The sequence below is a fragment of the Podarcis vaucheri genome, assembly GCF_965113315.1.
Source record: "Podarcis vaucheri genome assembly, chromosome: 3".
NCBI lineage: Eukaryota > Metazoa > Chordata > Lepidosauria > Squamata > Lacertidae > Podarcis > Podarcis vaucheri.
In genome coordinates this window covers 84,597,670-84,615,778 of record NC_138761.1, presented here as the reverse complement: position 1 = coordinate 84,615,778, position 18,109 = coordinate 84,597,670, and the positions used below count along the sequence as shown (strand labels likewise).

At 45.8% G+C, this 18,109-nt stretch overlaps 1 protein-coding gene across 2 annotated transcripts; it reads right to left on the bottom strand.

Annotated features, from left to right (window-relative positions):
- Nucleotides 1-3,861: 3,861 nt before the first annotated feature.
- TENT5A (terminal nucleotidyltransferase 5A) lies at nucleotides 3,862-14,582 on the bottom strand. 2 transcript variants are annotated; one of them, XM_082217023.1, is made up of 3 exons: nucleotides 14,182-14,582; nucleotides 10,760-11,333; nucleotides 3,862-9,228 (listed from the first exon to the last, which is right to left on the bottom strand). In XM_082217023.1, exons 2-3 carry the CDS (start codon nucleotides 11,243-11,245, stop codon nucleotides 8,449-8,451), a joined length of 1,266 nt encoding a protein of 421 aa, XP_082073149.1. In that variant the 5' UTR covers nucleotides 11,246-11,333; nucleotides 14,182-14,582; the 3' UTR covers nucleotides 3,862-8,448. The 2 variants fall into 2 exon arrangements, with proteins under 2 accessions (XP_082073149.1, XP_082073150.1); XM_082217024.1 differs by lacking the exon at nucleotides 14,182-14,582 and adding an exon at nucleotides 11,812-12,111.
- Between the last annotated feature and the right edge of the window lie 3,527 nt (nucleotides 14,583-18,109).

Sequence of the window (18,109 nt, the reverse complement as noted above, 5' to 3'; positions counted from 1 at the left end):
AAAAAGAAAAGAAAGAAAACTAGGAACCCTCCAGTTTAGATTGGCTAAATTTAGATTGGTTCCTAATTGGCTAAGGGAACTAGATCTTTCAAGACTGAGATTCCTATGTAGAGATGAATTGCTAGACAAATGATTAATTCTAGCTTGAGCACAAAATATAGTTGCCTAATTCTGTATCATTTTTGTGAGCTATATTTGTAGCACCATAGGACTTTAGCCTGTCTGCAATCAGTAATCACACAGCATGCAAATGGCAAGAAGGCAACAGATTAACAGGCAGATTATGGCTCACATTAATTTAATTGTGTATTAAATGTTTGAAAAAGGAAGGCAGCCTCCAGGTGCAAAAGAAAATTAGTGAGGTGTCTAAATTATCATTATTGGGCACAATATATTTCTAACAGTTGTTCTTTCTCAGGGACACTCTTTGGCATCAAATTCTAACTCTCTCTGCTCACTGCTTTACAAGTTAGGATGCTTGCAGATCAGATTTCATTGTGGAATCAGTGCTGCTCAGGTAGAAAAGTTCTTTTGCAGTGTCTACGTGATGTTGTTATCATCAGAATGTCAGGCCATTCTCCCTGTGTGTGTGTGTATTTAATCTGGATTCCCCGTTACTGCACAAAATCCAATAAATGGGGTGAGGGATAACCTCTTATACATCTGCAGTCATTGTTGGTATGGAAGCTTGCATTTAAAGAAAAATGGGTTGGTTAATAGCAGATTTAATAGCTTGGAAGCTGGATCTAGCCTGCCCCTCCACCACCTGTTGTCTCATTAAAACATCACTAGCATTGCTTTAAAAAGGTAAATAAAACACACAGGGTACTTGTTGGACTTTTAAAAAAAAGAATTATTTACAGGTTGGTTTTTTTCATATTTGCAAGAATGGCTTTAGAGCAGTCTTTCTCAACCTGTGGGTCCCCAGATGTTATTGAACTACAACTCCCATCACCCCTAGCTAGCAAGGCCAGAACTCAGGAATGATGGGAGTTGTAGTCCAACAACATCTGGGGACCCACAGGTTGAGAACCGCTGCTTTAGAGTCTAAGCCCACATGGTGAAAGCTGGTTTCACAGCTGCCTCTTGCAGGAGGGAAGGAGGCAGAAAGAGGATAGAGGGTAGATCAGGGTTTCCCAAACTGGGGTCTCCAGCTGTTTGGGGACTACATTTCCCATAATTCCTGACAACTGGTCATGCTAGCTAGGGATGAAGGGAGTTGTAGTCCAACAACAGCTGGAGACCCAAGTTTGGGACACCTGGGATAGAGCTTGGGGTTTGGTAGGAAAAGCCTCCAGCCCTCTGCTGGCTGGAGGCATGCAATGCATGTGTGGTGATGACTTTTCAGTAGCTAGCCTCAATTGCAGGGGTAGGAACCTTTGGCTCAATGGCCTAAGTAGGCCTGCCAGGGTTACATCTGAGCCCACAATGCTGTTTCCTTCTAACCCCACCCACCTGCACCACACATGTGACAGCAGGTGTCGGAGAGATAGAGACCTGGTTAAAGTGTGATAGTAGGCTGGCTGACAGTGCTGACCAGCTGATAGGCACTGACATCAAGCCCGCTGGGTTCAACTCGGCTATGAAGTTCCCCATCAGTTCCTCCATCTGGAACATTGCAGCACAACTGATCCCTGCCAAAAGCAGGGCTTGAAATATGCACCAGTTGCACGCTGCAGGGTCCTCAAGCTCAGCCTGAATCAATGCACATCTTTTGTCTGCAGCATGACTTGAACTCAGGCCACCCTACAAAGTAAACATGCCTCACCTGGCATCAGATGATTGACAGGTGGGTGGACGGCCTGCCAGGTGGTAGGAGAACTCAGAATCGATCCTGCCAGTAATATGTAATAATATGTAATATGTTTTATGTGTATTGTGGGGGTGCTAAGGGGGCACTGTCCCCCGTTTTGTGCCTGCCCAACTCTATTCTTGCTGTAATCCCCCCTCCCCCTCTCTTCTTTTCAGACTCAAACTCTCCCTGTTATTTGGCCCCTCCAGACGACCTGCTTATTGAACATTCATTCTGATTTGCTTGCACAAAGCTTACACAGACATTAGATTATATCCGGCCATTACTGAGCTGTTAGATGACTGTGAGCATTTGTTCTGCATTCTTCCTGATTTGCTTACGGGGTGTTTAGATGGCTTCTCATTAGTCATCTGTCCATTCCACACTTGTCAATGCATTTCCCTGGCACTTTCCAAACTGCTGCAAAAACTCCAGATGCTTAAAAAGAAAAGAAAAGTGGATTTGTTGTGCTAATGTGACAGAATCCACTTTCACTCCACCCACTGAGAGTTCACTTACGTGACACCTTTCCTTGGGTCTTCTCAGCACAACCTGAGATAAGAAAATGTCATTTGAAACACCATAACCCTGTTCTTCTTCTTCTCTTCTGACAGCCTTCAGTTGCTTTAGCCTCTCTGGTGTTCACATCAGTTTGAGCACACTATGTCAACTGTCTCTTTGGAAATGGGATGAATTAGGTTTATTTTCTCTTTTGTATGTTCTTCTATATCTCCAGAGGTCTACCTAGGGTTCCTTGCACCAGTGATGTGCTGCTGCTATCGTAGCAAAATCAAAAGTGTGGAGGTAGGAGATGTCGATGCAACACCTTGCCAAGGGCACAAGGGACCCTAGATAGGCCTCTGGTTGCCTATGGTCACATCTGCACCATACATTTAGAGCACATGTCTTCCCCCAAAGAATGCTGGGAACTGTAGTTTCCTCCAGAGATCTATAATTCCCAGCACCGTAAACAAACTAGTTCCCATGAATCTTTGGGGGAAACTATGATTGCTGAAGTGGTATACGAGTGATTTAAATATAGATTGTGCAGAAGACATTGAAAAAGCCACAACTTGGACTCTTTATGACTTGGGCTTTTTTTGGCAATTTGGGGAGGAACCATGTTACAGCAGCTCTTGAGCTGTGGATGTGATGTCAGAAGGAGCCAAAGTGTTTTTGAGGACTGGAAAACCTCTCTTTTTTATGTGTCTAGACTTGGAATTATTTCAGAAGCCTCAAGCAAAGGAGTGGGGCGGAATCCAAGAGTGTTATAAAACATTGATTTTGTAAATCCTTATACATCCAACACAATTCTAGTCTTTTCTATAGGGAATTGTCCAAACTATTTGACTGAGAGCTTTGCTATGGAAACGCTAATGCAAAATTTCCTGAAGAAGAGCTTACGACTCAAAATGCTTTGGGTTTATAAAGCATTTCACGGTAAGTAACACTGGTCTTATTTCTTTTTCAGCCTGCTTTCTTTGAGGTTATTGACTGGGCAGCTCTTTTGCTCTGATGGTGGGTTCAGAAGCCTACTTCCCCCCTCCCATGCGGAAAAAGGTCCATGACGGCTGACTTCTGAGCAGACCTGTGTAAGATTGTGGCAATTAACCCCAGGAGAGTGCATGCAGGATTACATCATTATGCTTCCCTTCCTTAAATCCTTGGCATCATGGAAGTGATTCTCCATTTTAATGGGTGTAAAGGATAAATAATATACTCAGAATGAAGATAGGAAAATAACAGTGGAGGAGAATAAATGTGTAAACATAGGATTGCATTGCATATGAAGTACAATGTTATTTCTAAAACTTCCAACTGTTTCATGAGGATTCATAGCCCACTGGCACTCTCACGCTTCAGATATTTATGTTACTCAGTGTCCTGTCCAATGTTCTGGAACTAAGGTTCAATTGTTTCTGATGAAACCCAAATTTATACTGTCCCCAATGAAAAAGCGGCTTTTCAGAAATGAGCTACCATTGCTCTTTCCAATGGACGTCAAGCCACATTAATTACAAAAAAGGCGGAAATTATCTGAGGAACTGAAAACACCAGACACAGATAAATAGAAAAAATAACATCATTTTTATTTACAAAAAAATCCAAATATTGGATGCTGTAAACAAAATTCACAATCTGTTCCCGCTAGCACTGGAGCAAATGCTTTACTTGGTTAGAAGTTTCTGTTTCCCATCCACTTTTTGTTTCAGCCTCCAACAGAACCCAGAGTCAAAAAGTTCCTAAAGGAACAGTCCAAGGGGAGCGGTTTGATGCAGCAGAATGTCTCGCTGAAGACTAAAGTTGTGCGGAATGCCACAGGAGAACAAATTCAGCATCACTTGACTTCCCACAGACTGCAAGAGTTTGTGGTGCCACGTTCAACCAGTCCTGAAGTCTGCAGACCTTTCTGATGTTTAACTAGGTATAATCACGGCTTGCTAAGAAAGCAAACCCAAAAAAACAACACCTGTACATGGATTTTGGATTTTTGTCATCGCAGTGGAAATCAGAAAGCAATACACACACAAAAAACCAAGAAAAAAACAAAACAAAAAGTGCTTAATATGTCATTAGATAGATATATTTCTCTCCATTTCATTTTCATTTTTCTTTACACGTTTTTCTTTCCACAAACTATTTAAAGCTTTCTCAGAATGGATGAGTCTTCAATATAGTACAACTCACATATAAAGCACTTACAACAGGCATTTATAAGCTGTGCATGAAACTTTGTGCAATACATAGCAGCAAACAAGTCTTAAAGCATTTAAATAAAAAGAGTTATGAAAATATGAATCCTGCTTCCATTTTATTCCCCCCTCCCCATTTTTTTCTTGTTTTGTTTTTGCATATTGTGGATTATATATACACAGTATGATTCCATTTATCTGAACTGAATGACCCAGGACTGAGAATGAAATGTTTGGATAAATGAGAGTGATATTTACATAAGTATAAAAGTGATATGCAATCACCTGAGGTCCACATAGCAGACACGGACAACTGAAGTTTCACAATAACGAACGATAACAAACTGCGGATTCTACTAGTTCTTCAAAAAGAATCTGATGTCTTTGCCTTCCTCATCTCCCAATGACATATCAGAAGAGGTTTAGTTCCTCTTTGATTCACATTTAACCCAACAGTAACACAAACCATAGGACTGTAATTAAGACAACATCTTAAGCTAGTTGCTTAAAACCTAGTTTCTTTAAAATGCATTTGAAGCTTTTGCTGAATGAATAGAAGGACCAGATCCTAAGAGTAACAAACATTTTCTTCTTATGAATGCGCTAGTTTAATAAAATTGGAGAAGGATGGGGGGGATGCTGTTTGGCCAAATGAAGGACTAGGTCTGCAAATCACAGAAGCCAACACGTTCTGAAAATATGCTGTTATTTTAGTTTTGACCTAGAGTCAAAGCATCTTCTCATCACTATCACCAGACGGTTTAAAAACAACCTCCACTGCCAGCCAGATGCAACAAAGCCCTGTTAGTGGCTGAAGATTGCTGGCTCCTTAAAGCAGAGAGGGAAAAAGAGAGAGAGAGCTATTTCACCTAGTGAACAGAGCTTGTGGGGCATGTGATGCAAGGCAACCATTTGCTGCTTGCCATGAGATGCATCTACCTGAACTGCGAGAGGGAAGGGGGAGGGGAAGAGAGACAGTGACCCTGTAATCCTCAGACTAACAATAGCCGTGTTGGGTTTTCTTAAAAGAGGGAAAAGGCTGCTCCAAAGGGGAAAAAATGTCTATACTGTATTATCAGCATTTTGTGGCTGAAGCACTGCCAGATACCCCAAACCCTTTTCAATAGTGGATGACTCATTTATTTGCAGCAAAATAGCTGTGGTAGGAAAGGACACACCACATTACCAGCTGATCCTCTTGCTCCAGCCTTCTGCTCAGCTTCCCTCAGAAATCCCCTCTGAGCAACAACACACTAGACTCTGATTTTGACAAAGCACATCTCCCTGCTGATTCTCTGGGCCAATGGAAAGAGAACATTTCATTTTCGTAACTGAGCACTGACTAGATGTGCATTTGTTATGAGGGTGAGGTTTGTGATTTTCTAAGCAGGCTGTGGGTAGTGAACAGACAAGCAAAAAGTGACGACTGGGGGACCGACTGCCAAGATGGAAATTAATTTTACATTTCCTGCAGAATTCACAAGGAAGAGACTTGAGTAAACAAGCTGGGGTCCTATTAAACTGACCTTCAGACACAAAGGGATGGTTAAGAATAGAAAAGCTTCAGTAATGGATAATGGGGGAAGGGACAAATGTATTGCCAGTAGCTTTGTTAGGACAATGGGATGCTAAATTGCCTGGTTAGCAGTTTACTAATCCCTCCCCTTTAAATATTTTATGTTGCTTGAACATTTCCCTGTGCAGCGTGTATTTCTCTCCCTTTGATTCCGCAGTGGTGGGTGGCTTAGTTCAGTTTCCTCTCCCAAACTGTAACCTTGGCTTCCTTTCTTAGCATTAATAAAACAATGTGTAGGCTGCAATCCAACACAGATTTGGAGCACTGGAACCCAAAGGTTTTTACGTTTCCGGACGTAAGAGCACTTAACGCTGTGTTTGATTGTGACTGAGGTGTTAAGTTAGATTTTGTTTGCTTTAATTTTTTTTAAAAAAGTGGCTGGATGAAAAAAGAAGAAATGGTTAAATTATTTTGTATAATCATCACTACAGTGGTGAGGGTATAAAAACCCTCCCAGTAAAATGATTTCCCAGCATTCCCCTAAGTCTCTTGAGAGAAAGGAAATTAAATTATTTGTCCCAATGCAAAAGATTGATCATTTTAAATAAGATACAGTACTAAACTGGAAAACGCAGTGTGACAACCAAAGTTGTTTAATACTTGCATAAAAATGTGTGTGTGTGTGTGTAATATAAAATATAGATTTCCAAAATCCATGCAACAGTCTTCATAATGGTTCAATTTCACATTTACTAACTTTTAGTGGTCCTGGAATGCACAGTGCATTCTGCTTGCTCTTTTTAAATGTCAATAATTATTATTCAAATACAATATTCTTTAGCTGTGAAGGGAGCAATCCATCTGAGCCACATTCCGATGGTTGTCTGTACATCAGAGAGGCATGCAATCATGGTACTAGTGAATTAACTGTCAAAACCATATTACAGTACAAAACAGGGGACAAAAGGATCAGTGGGTGAAATGTTTGAAACTAGTATGGCTCACAAGTAACCCAATGGATTTGTTTATGTTCTTGCAACCAAATGCATCCTTTGAATCCCATCTTGCTTATGAATAGTTTGTTTATTCAGATTTTCTAGTGCAGGATAACTCTCTGCAAAGTGCCCACAGCATTATGATATTCTGTTGCAGACTGGAAAACACACTGTATTTTATTTAAAACATTCCTTAAAATTGCTACATTTTCCCAGACCATATTGAAAATATGTGTGTATGCATGTATACATACATACACACACACACGCACACACACGCACACACACACACAACAATATACACACATACACACATGTACCTATGATAACATCACACCAACAATAGAAACTTTATATAGGTATTTGCCAGCAAAAAAATAGGCATTTCCTCCACCATTTATTCACAAGCTTTTTTGTTTGTTTGTTTCTTGTGTCCCTGATAAAAACAAAATGCAAGTTTAAACCACAAAACTATATTTTTCTCACTTCAAATTTTCTAAAGGTATCAGGCACTTTTGTTTAACATTAGCATGTACAAATATAGTAATATCTTATCTTTCCTCTTTTTTTTTTAATAGTCTACTCTGCTTTCTACTTGCTTGGATAACTTATCTGAGAAATCTTTGGTCCTGAAGCATATGATGCTTGCTACAGCTGGTTTTCTGGCTTTTCCACATTTTTTTTTTTACAAAATGTGAAGCACACACACAGCTGGAAATAATGAAATTTGTCATAATCTCTCTCTCCCCCCCCCCATTTCTCTCTTTAAAAAAATAATAACTGTACCCACCTACAACTGCTTTTTTTTTCTTTTTTCCCCATTTTGGAGCAAGCTGGTTCTCTTAAAGCTTTCTATTCAAGCAAGCTATACATTCTATGGGTTCATTCCACTGACAGCACTTAATACATGCCCCAAAGGCAGTAATTCTAAAATATTTCTTATTCCAACATATCTCTGTGTTATGAATCTAAATTAAAATTCCTGAACGCATATTTCCTTTCCCTTCCCCACTTGTATTTCCTCCCCTGTCTTTTGTTTTGTTTTGTTGTTGTTTTTTTGCAGATTCATTTAAAAAATAAAGGCTTCCCAACTTTCACTCTGCCATAGCTATGGGAGCAGGCGTCACCAACCCATATTGTCATCAAGCATTCCTCCTCCCTGGTTTCCTTCAAGGGGACCTATTTGCTTTTCATGACAGGCCTCTGTGCTTTGGGGTAGAGAATCCAATGAGGTTTTTTGTCTTTCGGTTCTTTTTCTAAATCACTCTCTGTTTCATTAGACTGAAGAACCGACAGCTTGCCTCAAGCTGAAAAGCCAGAGCAGACCACCATCACACACAAAAAACACCCCATTGTTTGTTTTGAAAAAAAGGAGAAGAGGGGGGAGTTCTGCCTTCCCCCCCTTTATTTGCTTGACAGAAAACAAACTCTCCACCAAGCCTATTAAATCTGCTAATTACAGGGCAACCAAGTCGAGTACGTGTGCTGCTGACACGGGAACATTGACTGAACCTGGGCAATATAATAATTGCTAAAGTTAGCATCTGCTACATACGGGGCTGGCTGGTAGTAGCACGTGACGTTGGCCACATTGGGGATGATATTCTGGTCAGCTAGCACACGGATGGCCAGCATGGTGATAAGGTTGAGAGTTTGTCTCCTCTCATGTCCCATCAGGCACACGGTGCTCTCATTCACCACACTGTGAAGGGTCATGAGATAGTCATACTTGCGGTCCTCCAAGCCCACAAAGTGGTTCTGCAAGTACGACTCCAACTTCCGCTGCTGCTCCCCGATGTCCGAGAAGTCAATGAAAAACCTGGAGCACATGTATCTCTGGAGAGACTTGATCTCGGATTCCGAGGCTGCCCTGAAGCCCCTTACGAGGAGGTTGCAGTACTTCAGGAGACCACCTCCCCTGATCTCTTCTGGGTTTCTGGTAGCAATGACCTTGTTGCAAAGGTGATCAAAAGCTTCTTGGAAATCCCCATAGACACTCTCCCCGATTATAGTTGGGTGAAAAGTTTCAGTCATCGGGTTCTCTGAGCATTCGTAAAAAAGGAGGAGAGAGTCTAGCTTGATCTGAAAGGAATCTACGCTGAACTCAAACTGCCTTCTCAGGGAGTCCACAAATTTCAGCTCCACGTTTTTCCCACTGTTGTTGGACAAGGAGATGAGACTCCATCGATCTGAATCATTGCACACTTTCACCATTTTCTGCACATAGGCTTCCTACAATTTGAAACACACGGGGTTGGGGGGGGAGAGAGAGAGAGGAGGGAGGAGCAGATCAGAAAACCAATAAAAGCACCTCCTCTTTAGAGTCTGCATTTGCATTTGATCCCAGCTCCACCCTGCCCTAGCTTGCAGCAGAGCAAATTTACAGAGCCCAGGCGTAAGAAAGAGACACTGTGGACAGATTTAGCATGTGGTTTTGCAGACCTGCAGTTGCATAGGACCAAAGGGCGAGGGAGTGCTTGTAGCATGGTCCTGCACAAAGGACATATTCTGTAGGATTTTATTAAGGCTTTTCCTCCAAAGAGATTGAATTGATGCACGCTAAACAAACATGCACACACAGAGATATAGTGAAGGGGACAGGACTCTTTCAGACGGTTAAAATGTAGCATACATGCAAAGGAGAATAATAATCAGATTGTATCTTATAAAATCACTAGTAGCTTTCCCTTAAAAATAAACTTGCACCAATATTCTGGGAACTTTCAACATTATCTCAACCTTCATAATCTCTTGCCCACCCCCAAAACAAGGCAAGACAAAACCAGAGCAGGTATAGAGAGGGAAATCAACCCTTTCTTCCCCTGCTGTGATCTAGAATAACATTTGTGGGGCCACCAAGGCAGGGCCTTGGGGCGGATGTCAACACAATGAGCAGGACAGCCCCCAAACTTAGCAGGGCTGGCTCATTCCACACTGCCATCTAAAGAAGGGGAACGGGATTAGGGTCCTTTAAACCATCTAAAACGCCCTTACTGCACCATCGGTTAAAACAGTTACTTGATTCAAGGCAATCCAGTTTCCCCGTAGCTAATTAAGCCACTTAATCAGCGTTGCAAAGGTGTTTAAGAACAAAGCAGTGAAGCGAAGCACATTTTTATGGAAGAAAGAGCTGGGCTCTTCACATACTTAAGACAGGTTGCAGAGCAGCATTATTAGAGTATTTTGACAGCAAATCCAGCCTTTGCATTCCAGCCTATGCAGGGCAAGGAGACAGAGGCGCACCGTGCCCCTCTAGCGGTCCTAGCCACAAACCAATTAAAAGAAAGTAACTGTATTTAAAACGGCTTAGTCTGATGAGAAATTAATGTAGCTAAATTAGCATAAATCCAAGTACTTCGGTTTGGTGCATTTACAAAGAAAATAAGAATTCATTGATGCACAAATATTGTACATACACATGTACACACATACAGAGACTTAGGAATCACTCTAAGGAACCATGCCAAGTTAGTATTTCAAAAAGCTTTAAGGGGAGGACCTGTACATGAACAATCCTGGGGTTGTTGTTTTTTTAGCAATGGGGTGTGTGTATTCTGCCCCCTTAAAAAAATATTTTTTAAAAAAATATTTTTATTCAGCTGCACTGCAATCTAAAATAAGGGCTAGCTTGTCCTAGAGGCTGCGCCTTCTCCATTCTGTCCGCCTGCGCTGCTCTGTGCCGGCCCATTTTGGAGAGGTAGAAGCGAAGCGAGAAAAAGAGGTTCTCCCAGCCGGCCGGGGACTGCGAGCGCCTTCCATTTACCTTGAGGGTGAGCGGGGTGATCTTCTCCTTGTTAACTCCTTCCGGCAAGAAATCCAACAGGCAGTCCAAGACGACGTCTTTCACCGTCTGGAACTCGGCTTCTCCCTTCAGGTCGGCGCAGAAGATGAGGTCCAAGTCCTTGTAGCCCAGGCCGCTGTCCTGGTGCAGGACGTGGCTGGCCGCCGAGCCGTTGAGGCGCACATCGCGCACGCCGATGCGCTGCTCCTCCAGGCGGCTGCGCACCACCTTCACGATCTGGCGCGGCTGCATCTCCAGCGTGGGGAAGTTGCCCCGGCCGTGGATCGGGATGGTCTCGCTCAGGATGCGGTCCAGGCGCTGCACTTGCTCCCAGCTGAGCACGTTGCAGCGGCTGCTCTCGCTACAACCCAGGCACGGCTCGGCAATAGCCTGCCGAGGGCAGTCGCCGTCGGCGCCGTCGGAGCTACTGCTAGTGCTGCTACTGAGAATACTTTCCTCATCTGCCATGGTCCAGCGCCGTTTGCAAGTTGGAGCGGATCAAATAGATGGAGAGAAAGAGAGGCCTCCTTTGCTGGAGTTTCTTCTTCTTCCACTCCTAGCGGGACGGGGGGAGGGGTTAAAAAAAGGCAAGCAAAAAATCAGGAATTTATAGCTTATGACGAAGACTGCGATCCTCGCAGGGGCGAAAGTAAGCTTTCTTTCACCCAGTTTGGCACACACACCCCGCGCGCGTATTTACGCACACATACGCTGGGAGTCTCAGTGGCGCCCCTCTAGAGGCTTCACCCCGGGGCAAAAAAAACCCCGGCTAGTCCCCCCCCCCCCCGTAGCTATGGCCCTGGATCTTCAAGCCCCTTCCTCTTGACAGGTCTGAAGTGGTTGGAGGATTTCAGCAGCTCTCCGGCGCTTCCTGCTCCCCCTTCCCTTCCCGGAAAGCGGCTTTGGCTGAGCTAAGCGGCGCTTTCAAGTGAAGCCACGACTCCCGGAGTGGACTCAGCGTTTCGGAGGAACAGGATGCAGTTTTAAGTGTGTTTTCACCGTCCCGCTCCTGATCTATCCACCAGTATACACACCTGGGGGTTTGCTCCAGGTCACCTGCCGTGTGGCGCGCGCGCGTGTGATCGAGCTGCCCTCCTGACGGATAGCAGCGAAGGATGGCGAGGGCAGGCAGCCTGCACCCCTTGCGCCACTGGAAGAGCCGCCTGGCGCAAGGCTTTCCTCCGGAATCCTGCCCGGTTCTTCCGCCCAGCTAGCAGGCGTCGCGCTTTCCCCGGAGCTACTCCCGCTCGCCCTGCGCAGCCTTAGGTCGCCTCTAGAGCTTTTGCTGGTTCTGCTTGGGAATGTCCTCTGTAGTTTTTTATATGGGCTTTCTCGCTCTTCCGGGGATCCGAGCCACCCTCCGCTTGCCCACGCCCCTCTCATCTGCATAGGGACACTTCTTCTCCTTCCCTCCCTAACCCCCCCCTTCGCCCAGGCCTTTCCAGACACGCCCCTTCATATTTGCATAAACAGCTGGTCCCTATGCTTTCCCCAGCCGCTTTTCTAGAGCCGCTTCCTCCTCCCCCGTGCCAAACAAATCCTCTCCTTTCTGGAAAGGGAAGAAAGGTGAAAGTTGGAAGGATCTGGATCCTGCTGGAACATCCTGGAGGGAGCTGGCAAAAAAGAAAAAAGAAAAAGTGGCACACTGAGGGTTTGGCGGGGGCGGCTCTGTAGGCGAGGGGGCTGCAATTTTTATTTTTATTTTTTTTAAAGATCAAGTCAACTAGGGACCCGCGGGCGTTCGATCAGGAACAGGGGGTGGGAGTTATGTCAGCCTGCCTGTGGAACATTCTCTGGCTCTCCCTGCTGAGTCTGTGCTTTGCGATTGTGTCGAGCTGAAACGGGAGGGAGGCCGAGAGGGAGGGGTAGGTTACATTTTCACCCAGGGATGGAATCCATTGCCGAGCCGGGGACGTTTCGCACTAATAAATAGCCAGCCTGGGGTCTCTGAGAAAGGGTGGTTCCTTTTACAAAAAAAAAAAAACAAAAAAAAAACAGCTCTGTGGGTTTCTAGAGATCCTGGTATCCGGCTTTGTTTTAACTGCGTCCAGTTGTCAAAGCACTTACTCTACAGAGCAGTGGCGTAGCGTGGGGGGTGCAGGGGGGCCGGCCGCACCGGGCGCAACATCTGGGGGTTAGGGTTAGGGGGCGCAAATCCACGGGTTAGGGGGTGCAAATTACTTGCCTTGCCCCGGGTGCTGACAACCCACGCTACGCCACTGCTACAGAGGGCACCCCCACCCCGCCGCCGCTTTTTCTCTCTATTGAATTGTCAGGGGAGCAGTCCAGAAAGGAGTAGGAGGCGACACTGCGTGGCTGCGCTGTGCACCTTAAGCGGCAAGATTCCCGTGGATGTTCATGGAACAAAAGAAACTGCCAAAGGGGGGGGGGGGACACAGGCGTCTGAACACGGCGTACTCAGTATTTTACAGCGCTCGGGGGACCTGAGAAGCATCCAGCTGCACCAGGCTAGTGAAACAGCGATGCCTTCTGGTTTTTGAAGCTATTTGTAAAGCACGGGACAAAGTGGGAAACAGCTTCCCCGGCGGCGTTTAAAGAAAGCTGGAGTGGCGGGGGACACCCAGGCGCAGACATTATTCCCCCGACCGGAATAAAAGGTAGAATGCAGGTGCGCCTGGCAATCAGAACCACCGTTCCAAGTACTGTCCTTAAAAATACCCCGGTGAAGTAAGGGGGGCGCTTTTAAGATTGGGGAGGTCAAGACGTTTTGGGACTGGATTCTGGACATACCCGAAGCAATAATCCTGGGCAAAGAAAGCCCTGATTTGCAGCTGGAAATAATAAAATGCTTGCAGGAACTGGCTAGGAAGAAATCCAGAGTTCACCACCACCTGTTGCTGCGAAGGACAGGAGTACAGTAAGTGCAAAATAGCGGTGCCAGCTTTTTATTAGACCACCTTCCACTTGGCCAGATCCGTAGCGCTGTGCCGCTAGCACGTCATTTCACAGGAAGAAGTTGGCCTAATCCAAAATGTTGTCACCTACTCCCCTCTCGTTTTTATTCTCTGAAAGTGGCTCCCCAGTACGCCGTGGATTTAACAGCCCAATGGCAGAACCATCGCCTTCCGCTCCAGCTATGAGATGGAAGAACTGCGCACAAGCAGCGCGCGCGGGGAAGGAGCAGATTCTCCTTCCTGTGGATTCTACAGCACACACAGCAAAAAACACACGATATAATGCAAAGGTTGTCTGCTTGGAGAACCAGTCCCTTTTATTGCTGCTAGACTTTCTTTTTTCTACTGGAAAAACCTAAAAGGTCGTTAAACGAGGGTTAGATTTCCTTAGCTACGCAGTTGTGAATGTCCCTGGAAAAAAAGTTTGCGTTTGATCATGCATGCACAATGGGTAATGGGGAATAGATATATAAATATATATAAACTCACTTATATATATATATAAACTCACTCTTCTCTTTCTTTCTCTCTCTCTCTCTCCCAGCGGTTTAATTCTTCAGTGCGTGACCACAGAATAATCTGACATCTGAGCAATCTAGGGGTAAAGCGCGATTTCCCAGAGACTCCACCTGCGCAGATTCGATTCCTCTTTATATATTTGGTGCGTAGGACTTTAGAGGCATGACAGAGCAGGATTGGTGGCCGAGGACTCGTGCATGGTCGAAGAGGTGGCTGTCACGTTTCTCGCAGGAATATGAAGGCTAAAGAGAGGCGCGGAGGGGGGTGAGCGAAAACAGCGGCGGCAGCAGCAGCTGGAGGAGCAATAATAGGAATGGAGCAGATAGAACGTCACAGGTACTGACGTTCCAGCAACAGCTGCAGGGCTATTCCGAAAGCCTGTGATGTGAGAAGAGCCTGGCCAATCAGCGCCGGTTTGGCCGTGACGCTTTATTTTCCTCCTCCAGGCCCCTGGGGTGAAGAGCCAATCGGAGAAGGGCTCGAGAAGCAGCGTAAGCGTGCCAGCTCCGAGTGAATGAGCCGTGGGAGGGAAGGAGGGAGGGGGAGAGTAAACACGCCCACGCACCGAAGAGCTGCCTATTCACAGGCGCTTGCGAGAAGATCCTGCGTCTTAGGAGCCTCGCTGTGCTGCGGGGCGAGAAGAAAAAGAAGGCCTTTCCCCTCTTTCCCCCCCTTCCCAATTAGCAGCGGTCGGCGGGAGGAAGCGCTGCCTTTGGGGCTAGGTTGTAGTAGGCAACGCAAGCTCGGGCTGCTACTCCGAGAAGGTTTCTCTGTTAAAGCCCAGGGGCTGCAGAGAGAGATGGGCAACATCAGTCTTTAATAGGAGGCCTTGACTGCGAGGCAGCTGCTGGCTTTCGCTGTGAAAGTTTGCCTGCGTTTGTAGTGGCAACACAGATTAATGACTTGATGCTGCCTGGACCACACGCCCGAAACCCAGGGCTAGCCCAATGTGATGATGCGTCGTCCCCCCATCCTTATGATGGTGGCCAGTGGTCAGGAATGGTGGCCAACAGTGTCGGGGGATGGCAGCATATTGGCTACCTCTGCCCTGCTAGATATGTGAAGAGTTTGTGGTCGCGTAGGGACGGCATTATTCCTAGCATTAGTCGCACGCGATCTGGGACTGAGCATAAAACATAGTTTAATAGCTGCAGCCAAGGGGTTGTTGGCCCGTGGAAGGAAGAGCAGTGAAGCAGGGGACACTCTATATCATAGCAAATATGGTCAGACTTTAGCACACCAGGGTTCAAATCCCCATTGGGCCCCGAAGTTCACTGGCTGAACAAGGTCAGCCCTGCCTTTCAACACAACAGGATTGGGGGGGGGGCGATTAAATAAGGAGGGAGAAAACCACGTGTGCCACTTTGAGCTCCTTGGAGAAAAAGGCGGGGATATAAATGCAATATTATTATTTTTACAAAATTAAAGGAAGCCTCTGAATTTTCAGTTTGCATTCAGTCTTTTGTTACTCTTTCCCTATCCTCAATCGAAAGAAAAACGCGCAAGCACTGTCCCAACTGCGGGCCTTTAACGCGGAGAAAGCAGACCCTTTCCCACGCGCGTTTCTTCTCATTTTGAAACTTTCACCCCCTCAGCTCCCTCCTCCTACCCGAGAGGAAAGAGAGGAGCGCGCAAGACGGCGCGCGGGGGCTACCTTCAAACCTTCCCTCCCACCTGGACGTGGCTGTCATGTGGAAAGCGCAGCATCTCTCCGCCAACCTAGCCAGCGTTCCTCGCTCTCCTCTGGAGTAGGGAGATGAGAGGCTTCTCTTTAAATGGGATGGGACGTGCTTCGAAGGACCCCATCTCTTAAATGGCACCCCGGAAGAAGAAACAAAACAAAAAAAAGAGGAGGCCTAAGAGCATGGGAGCAGCCAGGGGGTGCGGGAGGGCAGCTGTCTCCCTAAACCAAATAAGTAAATAAAAATACTTAACAAACTGACCAATTGTGTCACAGATAACTCGCTTCTGCCCCCTAACATAAAGCATGCCTCCCTCTAAAATAAATCCTGGCTACGCTGATGCCAGACAGAGAGGTGGAGGAGGGGCTTTGGGGGGAAAGTAGGAACTTCCAACAAGTGATAGCTGGTCGTGTGAATAGGATAGAGCTAATAATAGTAGTACTGTAGTAGCAATAATAAAATCCAGACTTTGATTGCACTTTAAAAAGACACTGAGGTTTTCCTTGAAGGTGGGGGTAGCACTCGCTGCTTTTGGGGAACTGCCAACCCCTCTCCCCACCCCCTTTTTCCGCTGAGCGGCTGAGGGGGAGGCGGCGCTTTGGAGGGGGCTCAGGCGAGCGCGACCTGCGACTTTCTCCCCGAGGAGGCTTGTGGCCGAGGGCGCGCGTTGCGTGGCAATGACGTCCCCTGCCGGCTAAGGAGCAAGGTGCATCCCCTTCCTCGGGCGGAGGGGGTCCCTGTGTCCCGACTGCCTCGTGCCGGGCTGGGTTCTCCTTTTCCTACAGCGGTGTGGAGAGAGAACGGCCAGAGGGCGGCTGCCACAGTTAAATAATTCTGGATAAGGAGCCTGCCAGCCTGTGTGGCTCATTTCTGAAGTAGCTTCAGCAGCAAGGAAAGATCGGGGAGGAAAGGAAAATTGGAGCGCGGGGAGGAATGTAGGGTCACAAAATTAAAATAAAATAAAATAAAATAAAGCCTAAGGATCATTTCAAACGTTTTTCAGGAGGATGTTTTTGTAGCAGTGGTAGATCATGGACGGATCCCCTGTTGGGGTTGTTGTGGAGGAATTACTGATTACCAGCATTCAAATAGCATTAACTCAGCAGGTAAATTTAGGAGAACTTGACTCTACAGTAATCCTAATAATAATAATAATAATAATAATAATAATAATAATAATAATAATAATAATAATAATATTGTTTCCCCAGCCACTCTGGGCGGCTTCCAACAAAACACTAAAATACAATAACCTATTAAACATTAAAAGCTTCCCTAAACAGGGCTGCCTTCAGATGTCTTCTAAAAGTTTGGTAGTTATTTTTCTCTTTGACATCTACTGGGAGGGCGTTCCACAGGGCGGGTGCCACTACCAAGAAGGCCCTCTGCCTGGTTCCCTGTAACTTGGCTTCTCGCAGCGAGGGAACCACCAGAAGGCCCTTGGCACCATGAGGCTTAGAACCCCACCAAAAAACCTGTTCTCAAATCACAGCTTATTTATGTGTCTACCACAGAGGACACTACTACATAAAGGTAAAGGACACCTAGATGGTTAAGCCCAGTCAAAGGCGACTATGGGGTTGTGGCATTTATCTTGCTTCAGGCCAAGGGAGCCGGCGTTTGTCCACAGAAAGCTTTCCAAGTCATGTGGCCGGCGTGACTAAACCGCTTCTGGTGCAATGGAACACCATGACAGAAACCAGAGCGCACAGAAACACCGTTTACCTTCCCGTCACAGTGGTACTTATTTATCTACCTGCACTGGCGTGCTTTTGAACTGCTAGGTTGGCAGAAACTGGGACAGAGCAATGGGACATAGTCAGTGCTGTATACTGTCACCATGGTGCAAACCCAGGAATCTTCTCTTTTATCTGGTTTCTTAGATGGATCCCACCAGATGATCTACCATGAGTTACATTATACCATAGTCACATCTCACTTCCTTGTCCATTGCATCATAAACATCGCATACCCAGAGTTCTATGGTACAAAAGCCACCATCTCATGACTCTTCATATCCTTGTTGATAGACAGAACCATGAAAATTGTGGATGTAGAACTTTGCATATTTCCAAAATATTTACGACTAAACATGCATAGCTTTTGCAGCACTTTGGCTAAGTTTGAAATGAATTACAGTACGTAATTAAAACATAAACATTTATAAGCAGAGCACAGCAAGTCTGCAAATGAGTGTTAAAAGCCTAAGCAGTTAC

Excerpts from the sequence above, each read along its gene's own strand:
- TENT5A (XM_082217023.1), bottom strand. The coding sequence starts at position 11,245 with ATGGCAGATGAGGAAAGTATTCTCAGTAGCAGCACTAGCAGTAGCTCC. Across the intron at positions 9,229-10,759 it reads TCACCCCGCTCACCCTCAAG|GAAGCCTATGTGCAGAAAAT; the intron begins GTAAATGGAAGG and ends TTCAAATTGTAG.